Below are 12651 nucleotides of genomic sequence, written 5' to 3' on the forward strand. Positions count from 1 at the left end.
TGAGGCAGGCTCCCTCGGACCCAAGGCCACCCCTCTCAGGGCCCACGTCGGGGAGGGAGAAGCAGTCGACTCTGAACAGAGCCTTCTAGAAACTCGGGCCACAGTGGGGACGCAGGTGCCTTCAGGATGAAGGCCTGAGCCACTGGCAGCCCTGCGGCCTACTGGCGGGGATGAAAACCACTTGATTTCTTTGGCCCTCGGCCCCGCACGGCACAGGGAAGCTGGTGGTCACCGGCCTGGGCGTCCCGGCCTGGCAGGGAGGCAGGGACAGCATCTGCCCTGGCCGGGAGGGCCTCCGCCGGCACAGGCAGGGCGCCCTTCCCTCCTGCGGTGCGGGGCCCGCCGCGTGCGACCGTCGGGCGGCCCCGCTTTGTCCTCCCGCCGCGGGGGGTGGGGGGCGCGACGGGATGGGGGTGGTGGCGGCGCCGGGACCGGCAGGGCCCCGCAGGCACGGATACCAGCGCCCTCTGGATTCACGCCAGGAGCAGGTGGCCATCAGATCCCCGGCTCCGGCCCCCACCCCGCGAGGCCCCCGCAGGAAAGCTGGCACCTTTCCCGGCGCCAGCTGCGCCGCCTGGCACCGAGTCCGCACCCAGGGGAGCTCGCGGCGCGCGCCGCTGCCCGGGGACTGGATGCGTGACTCACGCCCGCTCTCTAATCGCTCCCCTCTCCTCCGCCTCGCGTCTCGCGCAGCCTTCTTTCCCCCCCCCCCGGAGACAAGCGTGCCCATCTGACACCCCGCCCGCCCCGCTCCCCGTGACACATTCATCTGCCCTTGCGCCTGCCCCGGCTCGGCGCGACTCCCACACGGCCGCCCTCCCCGGCCCTGGCCTCCCGCTCCCGCTTCCACCAGGAGGGCGTGCCTGGCCTCTACCCCGGCCAGTGCCCTCGGGGCGAGCCCTCAGCACCTACCTGGCAGGTGCGCCGTGTCCCGCCCTTACCTCTGTGCCCACCTCCACACCAAGGCCGCGGATGCCCAGCCCGGAGGCATCTGTGGAGAGGAAGTAAGTATCAGAGCGCAGTGGCCAAGCTCTTCAAGCCACCATTCAGCTCCCGAGGACTCGTGGCACATCCCCTAGAAGGAGCCAAGGACAGAGAGCCTCCTGGTTTTGTCTGCTTTGACCGTACAGGCTGGAGGAAGAATCTAGCCCAAGTGGGCGCTGGGAGGTCCCAGGAGTGTCAACGATGCCTTGTGGCCTGGCACCACAGAGCCGGCCTGATGGGGACAAATGGCTACCTCCTGCGGCACCGCGGAGTCTGAAGGCCGGACTTCTAGAGTGGCCCAAGCAGGACCCTGGGCAGGGGCAGCCCCTCTTTGGGCTTCGGGGTCTTCTGTACAATGAGACGGTCCAGCTGCTTGATCCCCAAGGCCACTTCCAGGCTTTCTAAGCTATGACAAGGAAAAACATCTCACCCCAAAACTGAAGCGGCCCCCAAAGCCAACACTGCTTGCCTGTGGTGTTTCACACAATCTAAAGAGCTCCTTGGGGCGCCCGGGTGGCTCAGTCAGTTGATCTGACTCTTGATTTCGCCTCAGGTCACGATCTCACGGTTCACGGGATTGAGACCCGCATCAGGCTCTTTGCCGGCAGTGCGGCCTCTGCTTGGGATTCTCTCTCCCTCCCCGCTCACACACTCTCTTTCAAAATAAACAAACTTAAAAAAGATACACACACACACACACACACACACACACATCCTTTCTTTTACTAGGCTAAACACAGAAGTGGTGTCAAAGGACTGCCACCTGGACAGCCACCCAGGACCCCACACTTAGAAGGGCCTTGTGATTGGTTTAATGCTCTGTCGTGGCTGTCTTGAAATTCTTGGTAATTTTTTTTTTTTTTTAAATTTTTTTTTTCAACGTTTTTTATTTATTTTTGGGACAGAGAGAGACAGAGCATGAACGGGGGAGGGGCAGAGAGAGAGGGAGACACAGAATCGGAAACAGGCTCCAGGCTCCGAGCCATCAGCCCAGAGCCTGACGCGGGGCTCGAACTCACAGACCGCGAGATCGTGACCTGGCTGAAGTCGGACGCTTAACCGACTGCGCCACCCAGGCGCCCCAAAATTCTTGGTAATTTTTAACAAGAGACCCCACATTTTCATTTTTTTTTTTTTAATTTATTTTGAGAGAGACAGAGACAGAGAGCACTTGGGCAGGGGAGGGGCAGAGAGAGAGAATCCCAAGCAGGCTCCATGATGTCAGCGCAGAGCCCATCGCGGGGCTTGAACCTGTGAACCTTGAGATCATGACCCACGCCAGAATCAAGAGTCAGGCCAACTGATCCACCCAGGCGTGTCCCCCCCCCCCCCACCACCACCAATTTTAATTTTGCACTGGGTCCCACAAATTACGTAGCTGGTGCTGGCTAAAAATACTTAGAGTGTTAAGCAGAAGCATTGTAGACGTCCCTGCAATGTTTTGCTCTACAGATCTTGGCATCCGGAACACAGAAATGTTGAACATTTCCTTATCTTCGGTGCCTGGGGACCAGGGAGAGGGTTAGGAAACCCTTGGTGAGTTAACACCGTTCCAGGGGACAATGGACTCTGTACCATGTTCACGGCCCTTGGAGGCAGGCACAGCCAAGGCTCTGTGGGTTTGTATAGACATCTCCTCAGTGACTGCTGCTGCTGTCCAACATCCAACCCCTCCCCTTCGTCTGTAGTGCTAGGATTATTAGCTGGCCATGGCCATGATCATGGCAGACAGAACCTACTTTCCTCAGATTCCCCTGCAGCTTGATGTGTCCCTGTGATTAAGGGCTGGCCAATGGGATAGGCCTGGAAGTACCTGCCGCTATGCAGGAGACATTCTTAAAAACCAGTTGGTGGGTGTCCTTTCTTCTAAGTTGTATTTTTGAGCAGAGAAGTTTTCAATCTTTAGACTGAGCTCTGGAGTCAGAAGAATATATGCCATGTGTTATTATCATTTCATAACGGAAATTCACATAAGAGCCAATCGGCGCCCCGTTGCCCATTAACGTGCAGTTCTTAACACAGGACGATGACGCAGGCGTCCCATCTCTAAAGGGGGGCGCTGGTGGGGGGTAAGTAAAGTCTCACGTATGTGCAATGAAGAAGAGCTGAGCGGGGTAAGGGAGATGGTGACAGCAGTGCCATTTTAGGGTGGCAAGAAAGCGTCCAAGGAGGTGGCATTTGAGCAGAGCTCTTCCTGAAGACAGGAAGCAGATGTTACACACAGCTGGGGGAAGAGCCTTCTGGGCCGAGTGGGAGGTTCAGGCTATTTTGCCAAAAAGGGGATCTCTTCCCTAAGATTCAGACTTTATGTTTCCAGCTATCTGTTGTCATTCCATCTGGATGTCCCAGTTAACAGCTCGAACTCAGCATGTTGAAAATCTCTCTTCTGCCAACCGGTTCTTCTTCCTCCAATTTCCGCGATTAGCCCTGCAATCGTCATAACCACGCAGGCCGAAGTCTCGGGGGCTGTGTCTACCAAGGTACCACGTTGTGACCATTTCTGCTTTCACAAACGCTCTCCAAGCTATCCTGCCCCACCTGGACTTCGGCAGCAGCCTCCCCCCAGGCCTCCCTGCCTGCTTCTGTCATCCTCGGGACAGCGGGCAGGGGCATCTTCCTTGGGCACACCTTTGACTTCAATCTCTGCTCAAAAAGTGGCGGAGTCTCTCCGGTCAACTCTGCAGCCTTAGGTGAACCTTTCCTTCGAGCCCCAACTTCCCAGGCTCTGGTAAACACGGCTCGGGTGGGATGCTTTGCAGTTTTCCAAAGTCAGCTCCCCTGCTCCTGTCTTCATGGCTGGATCCCTGCTGCTTTCTCCTGCTGAAGCCACCTGTCCCACCTCACCTTCTCACTCAGCAGAGCCTTCTCTTCCTTTGACCTGTAAAATTCTATTTTGCACCACTTTCCCCCACCCCACCCTCCTTTCTGGACTTTTTTTTTTTTTTTTTTTTATTGTAAAAGCGACATACCATTGAGAGGGAATTGAAAATGGAAAAACAATCATCCACGTTCCCGTTTCAACAAGTGAGTTCACATTTGGATATTCTGTTGTAGTTGGCGATCCGCATGCATATTTTTACATAATTGTAACCACAGTAGACGTACGACTTCGATTTGCTTTCACTTCTACCCGACATTTCCCCCATCTTTTTACATAGTCTTGTTAGAGTTGTAGGAATTTTAGAAAGAGGTCAAGATAAGTCTGTAAGTATCTCATTCAAGGATAGATCTCACAGAATTGAGGTACAATAATTGATTAAACCGTTCTATCACTAGACATTTGGATGGATTTTGTTTTTAGCTATTATAGACTAGAAACCATGGGAGGGGAGAACGGGTATATTAAGTCTCCTCTGTATTCCTAGCACCTAGCAAAAGAATTTAAACAATATTTACTGGGGGGATGGATAAATCAATAGGCAAATGCTCACAATGAATATCTTTAGGCATAACTTATTTTTTTCCTGTTGAATATTTTCCTAGGATACATTTTCCTGGGATCGATGAGCCAAAGAGTATTAATATCGCAGGAGGTGGGCATTGCACTTTGTGGTAGATCGTATTTTTCAAAAACGGCCACATCAACATATGACCCATCCCACATACTCTCTCCACTGAGAGGTGGGGTCTAGGCTCCCTCCCTTTGAAAATGGTCCGTTCTGTGAGTTTGAGCCCCGCGTCAGGCTCTGGGCTGATGGCTCGGAGCCTGGAGCCTGGAGCCTGTTTCCGATTCTGTGTCTCCCTCTCTCTCTGCCCCTCCCCTGTTCATGCTCTGTCTCTCTCTGTCCCAAAAATAAATACAAAACGTTGAAAAAAAAAATTAAAAAAAAAAAAAAAAAAAAAAAAAAAAGAAAATGGTCCGTTCTTTGTAGCCGCCTCGATCGACAGGATGCAGTGGAAGAAACGTGCAACTTTCTTAAATTTTTTTTTTCAACGTTTTTTATTTATTTTTGGGACAGAGAGAGACAGAGCATGAACGGGGGAGGGGCAGAGAGAGAGGGAGACACAGAATCAGAAACAGGCTCCAGGCTCCGAGCCATCAGCCCAGAGCCTGACGCGGGGCTCGAACTCACGGACCGCGAGATCGTGACCTGGCTGAAGTCGGACGCTTAACCGACTGCGCCACCCAGGCGCCCCGAAACGTGCAACTTTCGAGTCTAGGTTATAAAAAGTAATATGCTTCTGTCCCCATCTCCCCCCTCCTTTCTCAAGATACTTGCTCTTGGAATTAACAGGTGGCTCAGGCCGCATGTGGAAGCCCTGTGTGGGCAGTCCGCCCACATTCCCAGTTAGGCCCCCGGCCAATAGCCAGCGTCGACCACGAGCCATGTGAATGAACGAGCCTTAAAGACGAGTCAGTCTTCCAGCTCCCCGGGGAAAAGTGACACTGAATGATGCTTTGGGGGAATAGTTTGTCATGCAGCAGGAGTGACGGAGATATACGTGCAGCCCCGTGTTATGTTCCGAAAAGGCCGTACTAATTTCCAGGGCCACCAGCAGTGGAGGAGTGTGGCCGATCCCGGTGCGGCCGGGGGGGCGGGCACAGACTCTAACTGTGGAACGGACGCTACGCTATCCCCGGAGAAAGCATGTTCCAGAGAAGCAGCTCAGGAAGTACATCTTCTGGGCCAATGAGACACATACTTGGAGAAAACTCTGCAGTGTGCCAGGGAACGGGCTGATGGTATCCCGGGACCGGATCACGGGGTTCCCAGCTCTCACACCTCGCACCTATCCCAACACAGCTCCGGCTGTGTCAGCTTGCAGGATGCCGCCAATTTTGCACCCAATTGAGAAACTGCTGGCAGGTGTGCATCTAGATGGCTCCACCCACTCCCAGGCGTATACGTACTCCTTACTATTGAATTAATTTCCATAGAGCCCAATAAGGAAGGATGCATGGAAATGTAGAGCGGGTCCTCTGACCTTCTGCTCTACAAGTTTAGAGCCAACTGCCAATTCCTAGCTTTTTTTTTCCTCTCTGCCACCCTTCTACTCACCAGCCAGAGAGCTCTCTACGGTCTTCAGCATGGAAAGCACACTGAAAATTCCAGTCCAGAACAAGAAAAGGATTGCTTTTCAAGTGAATTTCTGCTCAATCCACTTGGTAATCCAACAAATAGTTCCTGAGTATCTCACATGCACCTGCCCTCAAGGACCTGAAGGAAGCCAGAGTCTCACAGAAGCTCCATCGTTTACAGGAGTTCCACTGCCTGCAGGGTCTCTAGTTTTCCTCGGTATTTGTTCTAGCACTGCCCCATTGTTGCACCTGCCGGGACAGGGTCAGAAGGGCAAGCCGGTGAGAGCTGCAAATCCCTCACCAGCAGAAAACTACTGCGGGTAGGTGAGAGGGGAGGGCGTATGTGTGGGGAAACAGAGTCTTGAGGTGGGAAAAAGTAGCAACTTACTCAGAGATAGTTTCAATGAAAGATCATTTCTCTGGCTGCATAGAAAATACGTTGTGTCTCATTTAAGAGAATCCATAATTCTGGGATGTGGACGTTAGCTCCGAGTTCTAAGTACAGTCTAACCACAACTTTAAGGTAGTTAGCTCCAGGAATTTTCAAGATGGCTTAAAAAAGACTTTAAAGAACTCACGCAGAACTTTGAACTGGAAGCAGAACATCGTACCGAATTTACTTTTTTTTTTTTCAAAAAAAATTTTTTTTACATTTATTTTTGAGAGACAGAGACAGAGCACAAGTGGGGGAGGGGCAGAGAGCGAAGGAGACACAGAATCCGAAGCAGGCTCCAGGCTCTGACCTGTCAGCACAGAGCCCGACGTGGGGCTCGAACCCACAAACCGCGACATCATGACCTGAGCCGAACGCTCAACCGACTGAGCCACCCAGGCGCCCCTTACTGAATTTACTTTTAAGAGTGGTTAACTAACTTGAGACGGATGCCACGTTAACACCTTTTCAAACCACCAGGTTTGGGGGCTGAGGGCTTTAGATCTTTCTTCTGCCAAGCCTTCCTTTCACGAGTTAGCCGGCCTGCTCTGCCCCGCAGGCTGTCCAGTGGATGATGCCCCTCCCCATTAGGAGCACAAGGGGCCTTTCTGTGGAGCTGGAGCTCAGGACGCTGATGCCTGTAGTCTGGGCCAAAACTATCACAGAGCTGCCCGGTTCCAGTCTACACACCATGTGTCTGAGGAAGAATCGTGCCTGGCCGCTGCCTGAGAAAACAAGTCTTGCCCCCAACGGAGCAGATCACCACCTTCTGACTTTCCCCCTATGGGATGCAGTTCATGAAAGCAGAGTCTGATTCAGGGTTGTTATTTTTTCCTTCTAGTTTAGAAATGGGAAAGGAAGGAGACGGTGTTTTCTTGGTAGACCAGAAAGCCCAGCCTTCAAGGTACAAAGGTAGCACTGTCTATGCTGGGGAAGGGCCAGATCGGGGGGGGGGGGGGGGGGGGGGGGGGGGGAGGGAACAGGGGGCAGATCCAGCTGGGCAAGAGCAGTTGGGGTGGGGCAAGGGCGTGTCAAGGCCATTAAGATCTCCTGGTCCGTGAACGAAGATAGTGGCTTCACAATGCCAAAGGGGCCATTTCTTACATTTATGCTAATAAGCTGTTTGGGGACTTTGCAAAGCCAGTTTTTTCCCTACCTAAAAGCACTGTCACCCGTTATTTTAGCTTGTAGCTTCTCAGTGATCTCTGAATCAGAATCAGCGTAAAAGGTGATTACCCTGCGCCAGTCAGGGAAAAGAGCTCAGTCCTCCCAAGCCTCAGCCCATTCAGGCCAGTGGCTCTTCTAGCCAGACTGGTTTTGGAGTATTCATTTTGCTTTGGGGACATGAAAGGATGTAACTATAGCTTTATTGTATTAAAAAAAATTTTTTTAATGTTTATTATTTATTTTTGAAAGAGAGAGCGAGCGGGAGAGGGGCAGAGAGGGAGACACAGAATCCAAAGCAGGCTCCAGGCTCTGAACTGTCATTACAGCACCCACGGCAGCAGCTGGGGACTGCCTGCAGGGGACATTGCGGCGAAACATCCCTGGGTGGACGGGGTCCTGCTTGCTCTGCAGCCCCATTCTGCTGTACCGGACTCCTCTTCCTAACCCTGACTGTGGAACCCACGACCTGTCCCCGAGGTGAGTACAGCTCAGTCAGTGTGGAAATGGAATCCTGGATGACCTTCCAGGGCTCGAATTAAAGATGTGGCTCAGAAGCAACACCTAACAACCCTCTAGACTCAGCAGAAAGCCACTGGCACACCCAGTGAGATGTGGCAACGTCACCAGGCACCAGGAAGCACAGGTGCTCGTTGTGCAAACCCCTCTCATTTTAAGTGTGCAGACAAGGCCCCCCCAGATCCTTCTCAGAAGCTTTCCCGCCAGAGAGCCCAGCCCCCTGTTGCTCACAGTCACGCGTTTTTGCCTTCGGCCACTACCCACGGTCTGGAGGCGGCCGGGACCGGAGTCACCGAGGGATGGGTGCACCCCGCGCCCCTTCCCGTGGACGCTGTGGCATTTGGAACAGCGTGCTAAGGCGCAGGGCCTCACCCAGCTCACTGAGGAAGACCTTTGGGGTGCAGGGACCCGGTTGTGGCATTTTCCTCACACCTCACTCGGGCAGCCCCCCTGTTGCTGTCCGGTCCCGGGGCTGCTTCCTTCTCCTCAGGCCTAACACAGAGGGGAGGCCAGGGTGCCTGGCTGCTCGAGAGGCGTCCTTCAAAGAGGAGAATGCAAGCCTTTCCCAGAAGGTGGCTTTAGCCATTGTCAAGTCGTCCTGAACAGCAGGACAGCTCAGACTAGTAAAAAACTCCGTTCTTTTCGGCAGATGAGAAAAGATACGAGGACGCACCGTTAGACCAAAAGTCACTTCTGAATCTATTCATATGGCTGCCGAGTGCCAGAAAAGGGGCACGGATCCAATCACCCTGGGGGGAGAAATGACTGCCAGCTGGAGTGGCCAGGACTAGCTCCAAAAAATAGCAGGTTTAATCAGAGTGAAGTCTCAAGGCAGGGGCAGGCTGCTCTGGGGGTTCCCCAGAGAGTGAGGGGGACAAGCGGGAGGAAGCGCACAGAGAGCCCAGCGAGCGGCAGCCCGCCCTGGCTGGGCCCGAGGATCTGGGAGGAGAAGGCTCGCTTGGGGCCAGACTGTGGAGGGCTTTAAATGTCAGGCTAAGGAAGTGATCAGGGGAATGAAATGATCAAACAGGTGTTTCAGGAAGATGAATTTGAAGGGAACGTGCGGGATGAATTGGAAAGTCTGGAAGCGCGGCGACAATTAGGAAGCTGCGAGATGAATTAGGCTGTTGCAGTGGTCCTATGTGAGTTGATAAGGGTGCAAATGAGCACAGGGGCAGCAGAAACGGAAAGGGCCAGCTGCAAGAGGCACTGTTAAGAAAGAATGGATGAGGTTCGCTGCCTAATTGGACTGGGGACCCAGGGAGCGAAGGAATCAAAGAGGACACCGGAGGTTTGAGCGTGGGCGACTGGTAGTACAACGAACAGAAAAAGGGAGGTTAGAAGAGCGAGCGGGTTTTGGCAGATGTGAATTCAGTTCCGGTCGCAGAGTCCACAGGACACGCGAATGGAAATGTCGGACGCCAGAGCTCAGGCGGGAGAGACGTTACGGTTGGTGGTCAACATGGGAATCAGATGCAGAGAGGTGATAAACGAAGTTGTGGAGGGAATGAGATCTCTAAGGAAAAGCAGAGACAGGGAAACACAGGACCAAGACTGACCTTTGAGGAAAAGTCCACATTTAAAAGATGGATATTCTAAAAAAATAAAGGACTTCTGTTCCAAAGCCGGGTTTAGAAGTGCCAGCCATATGCTACATGTCTTCACCACGGAAATATCAGTTTAAAGCGTACCATGTATCAGTTCGAGAAAGCCAAGCAACACAGCATTTTTATGTCTTCGTGGGAACTAAATTCTGAACACCTAGATACGCTCCTAAAACAAATTTGGCTGAAGTAAAGGCTGATATTCATAGCGGGGGGGAAAAAAGGATAAATGATACAGAGAACATAATCTAAAATCAACATAATTGGTGGAGTCAAGCAATGAAAAGAAAAACTCGTGAAAAATACCCTATAAATAACATTTAATTAAAGTAGGTATTTACTCATTTTAACGCAAAGACCCAAAAAATTTTACCACATTTGCAGTGCACTGTCTTCCTGACGTGTGAATGCCAACTAATTTATCAAAGTATTTTTTTTTTTTTTTAATTTTTTTTTTTCAACGTTTTTTATTTATTTTTGGGACAGAGAGAGACAGAGCATGAACGGGGGAGGGGCAGAGAGAGAGGGAGACACAGAATCGGAAACAGGCTCCAGGCTCCGAGCCATCAGCCCAGAGCCTGATGCGGGGCTCGAACTCACGGACCGCGAGATCGTGACCTGGCTGAAGTCGGACGCTTAACCGACTGCGCCACCCAGGCGCCCCTCAAAGTATTTTTAATAAAGGCTACATTAAAGTATAAGTTGGCTCAAACACTTGTGGAGACTAGTCAGTATAGGAAAACTACCGAGAATATAGTAACCCACGCTAGACTCACAGTATGCAAACAAAAGAGCTTTTCTTTTTTAGCATGACTCTCTAGTCTTTTTACATGTATATTTCCCACATATTATATTTTCTTGATAGTCACAAAATAAAAATATTATAGCTTTGAATTTTTGGACTAAAAGCTGCCATAAGTCCTATAAAGAAAAAAAACCTTTGTCTTAACGTGTTAAAATTTTTCCCTTATTCCCTTTAATAAAGAATGTTAACCATGTAACAACTGTTATTCCGTGACACCTTCAATAAGTTTTGAAACAGTACTTAGATTTTCACATGTTCTCGTATTTAACATGTTTAATTGACATTTTCTTCTAAAATACCACAGCAAACATGTTCAACATACATCAAAAGCAGTGAAAAGAAACCTCCTTTCCTCTGGACATAGGACCTTCAAAACACAGGAACGACTTGTTGAAAAACAGAATTTACAAATTATTAAAAACGGGATGCACATATAGGACCAAAATGCAGTTACTCAGAAGATTCTAGTTTTGTTTCCAGGTTTCCGTAAGGTGACAGAAGTGGTCTCTAACAGGACGTCAATCCGGAAAACAAACACACTTGCTAGCTAGCCTTCAAGGTCCTATACATAGCTACGTAAGAAAATAGAGTCAAGCAAAACTCAGTCACTTCTTACTCTCCAGATATTTTGAACATATCTAAAAAAATTTAAACAGATATTGTATGATCTTAAAAGAGAACTCTTAAAATAACACAGTCAGATTGAATTATTAAAAAAGCAAGAGTTTCTTAATGTCTTCAGCCTTTTAACCTAAGACCCAGATAGTTTAACTCTGTGAGTTAATCTGAGAGCTGACTTCTAAACATGCCAACACTGTCAAACCTCTTTCAATATTATTTAAAGATGCACATGGACTAATACAAGTTGATCTCATCTCTTTACATGTGGGCCTTGGGCTGATCTATAGAACAACAGGGAAGTAAAGAGATAAAAAAGGCGAATTAGCAATTTCCTTGTTTCTTTTTAAGTATTTACACCAAATAATGCGATTGAAAAAAATAATTTTTTTGTGGGGAAAAATCAGGTGGATGATTCTCATTTGGAGGTTACAATGAAAAAGGACTCAAATTTCTTAATTAAGGGGAAATTGCAGTTTTGGGTCAACAAATATCTGAAGGTTTGCAGTTTCACAGACAACTGAAAAATCTGAAAGGTAATAAAAAAAGTGAAGGTAATGTCTTTTGGTGTAGAGAACACAGGAAATACTTTAACAAGAAGTTTCAAAATAGCTAATTTTTCGTTAAATCTAAAAGAGTCTGTTAACACACACACATGTATCTTATTTCAAAAGACACAGTGACTCAGAGATGCTTAGATTCAACTCCTGGTTCCATCAAATAAAAGTCCTAATGTTTGGAATTAAAAACGACCCACATTACTCGCCAAAAATCCACAAAATATTCACACCGGATAGACCAAGATTAACTCTCCTATAAAAAGAAAAAAAAAAAACTTTTTAGTTGAATTGATTTCCAAACATAAAGGAATACATATTTAACTGATAACATTTATGCCATTCTGTAATGAGTTATGTTACCTGTGACTTATCAGGTGGACCCTAGCAATAGTAATTGCTTTCTTCACTGGGCTTAAAACCCCAATTTAGGACAAATGCGTTTATAGGGTGTGGAAAACTCAAGGAATATTACAGAATAATTTTAGCAAGATTAAAGTAGAGGTAGCAATTAAATTTTTTACATGTAGGATATGATATAGAGCTACTAGGTTTCTTAGAGAATTTTAACCTATTAAACCCGAATTAAGAATTTACTAATTATTATGGATGCTTTAGTGAATTTGTACATGGGAATTCTTAATATAGCTTAAACTAAACCCTACTTATATATAAACAAAAAGAAAAATCTACTTCTACTCTAGAGAGTACTATACAGTATTCAAAGTACAAAGGAGAGGACTATAAGAGAAAGAGATTTTCATCTGACAAAGTAAGAAATCAACCTCCGATGTCCCAAACTGAAGAATCAAGAGACAGCTGCACGCCTCTATTATTTGGAACTATAATAATATCAGAAGAAAAAGGCTAAGAGAGTTTCAAGTGGCTGTCTTTAGTGGGCTTGGGGAACAGGGAACTGGTTATTTCTGTCATGAACTTCTAGCACC

At 49.0% G+C, this 12651-nt stretch overlaps 1 protein-coding gene across 4 annotated transcripts in view; it reads right to left on the minus strand.

Moving 5' to 3' along the window:
- Window positions 1-10677: 10677 nt before the first annotated feature.
- The window catches only part of TMEM209 (transmembrane protein 209), a 37604-nt gene continuing 35630 nt past the window's right edge, over window positions 10678-12651 (minus strand). For 3 of the 4 annotated variants that reach the window (XM_078439427.2, XM_078439421.2, XM_078439414.2), the window contains exon 15: window positions 10678-11960. In XM_078439427.2, coding sequence (XP_078295553.1) covers window positions 11906-11960 — 55 coding nt within the window. In that variant the 3' untranslated portion in view covers window positions 10678-11905. Of the gene's footprint in view, window positions 11961-12010; window positions 12547-12651 lie in introns of those variants that run through there. The other variant, XM_078439430.2, reaches the window with a different exon arrangement.

Source organism: Panthera onca, chromosome A2 (assembly GCF_046562875.1).
Source record: "Panthera onca isolate mPanOnc1 chromosome A2, mPanOnc1 haplotype 2, whole genome shotgun sequence".
Classification (NCBI taxonomy): domain Eukaryota; kingdom Metazoa; phylum Chordata; class Mammalia; order Carnivora; family Felidae; genus Panthera; species Panthera onca.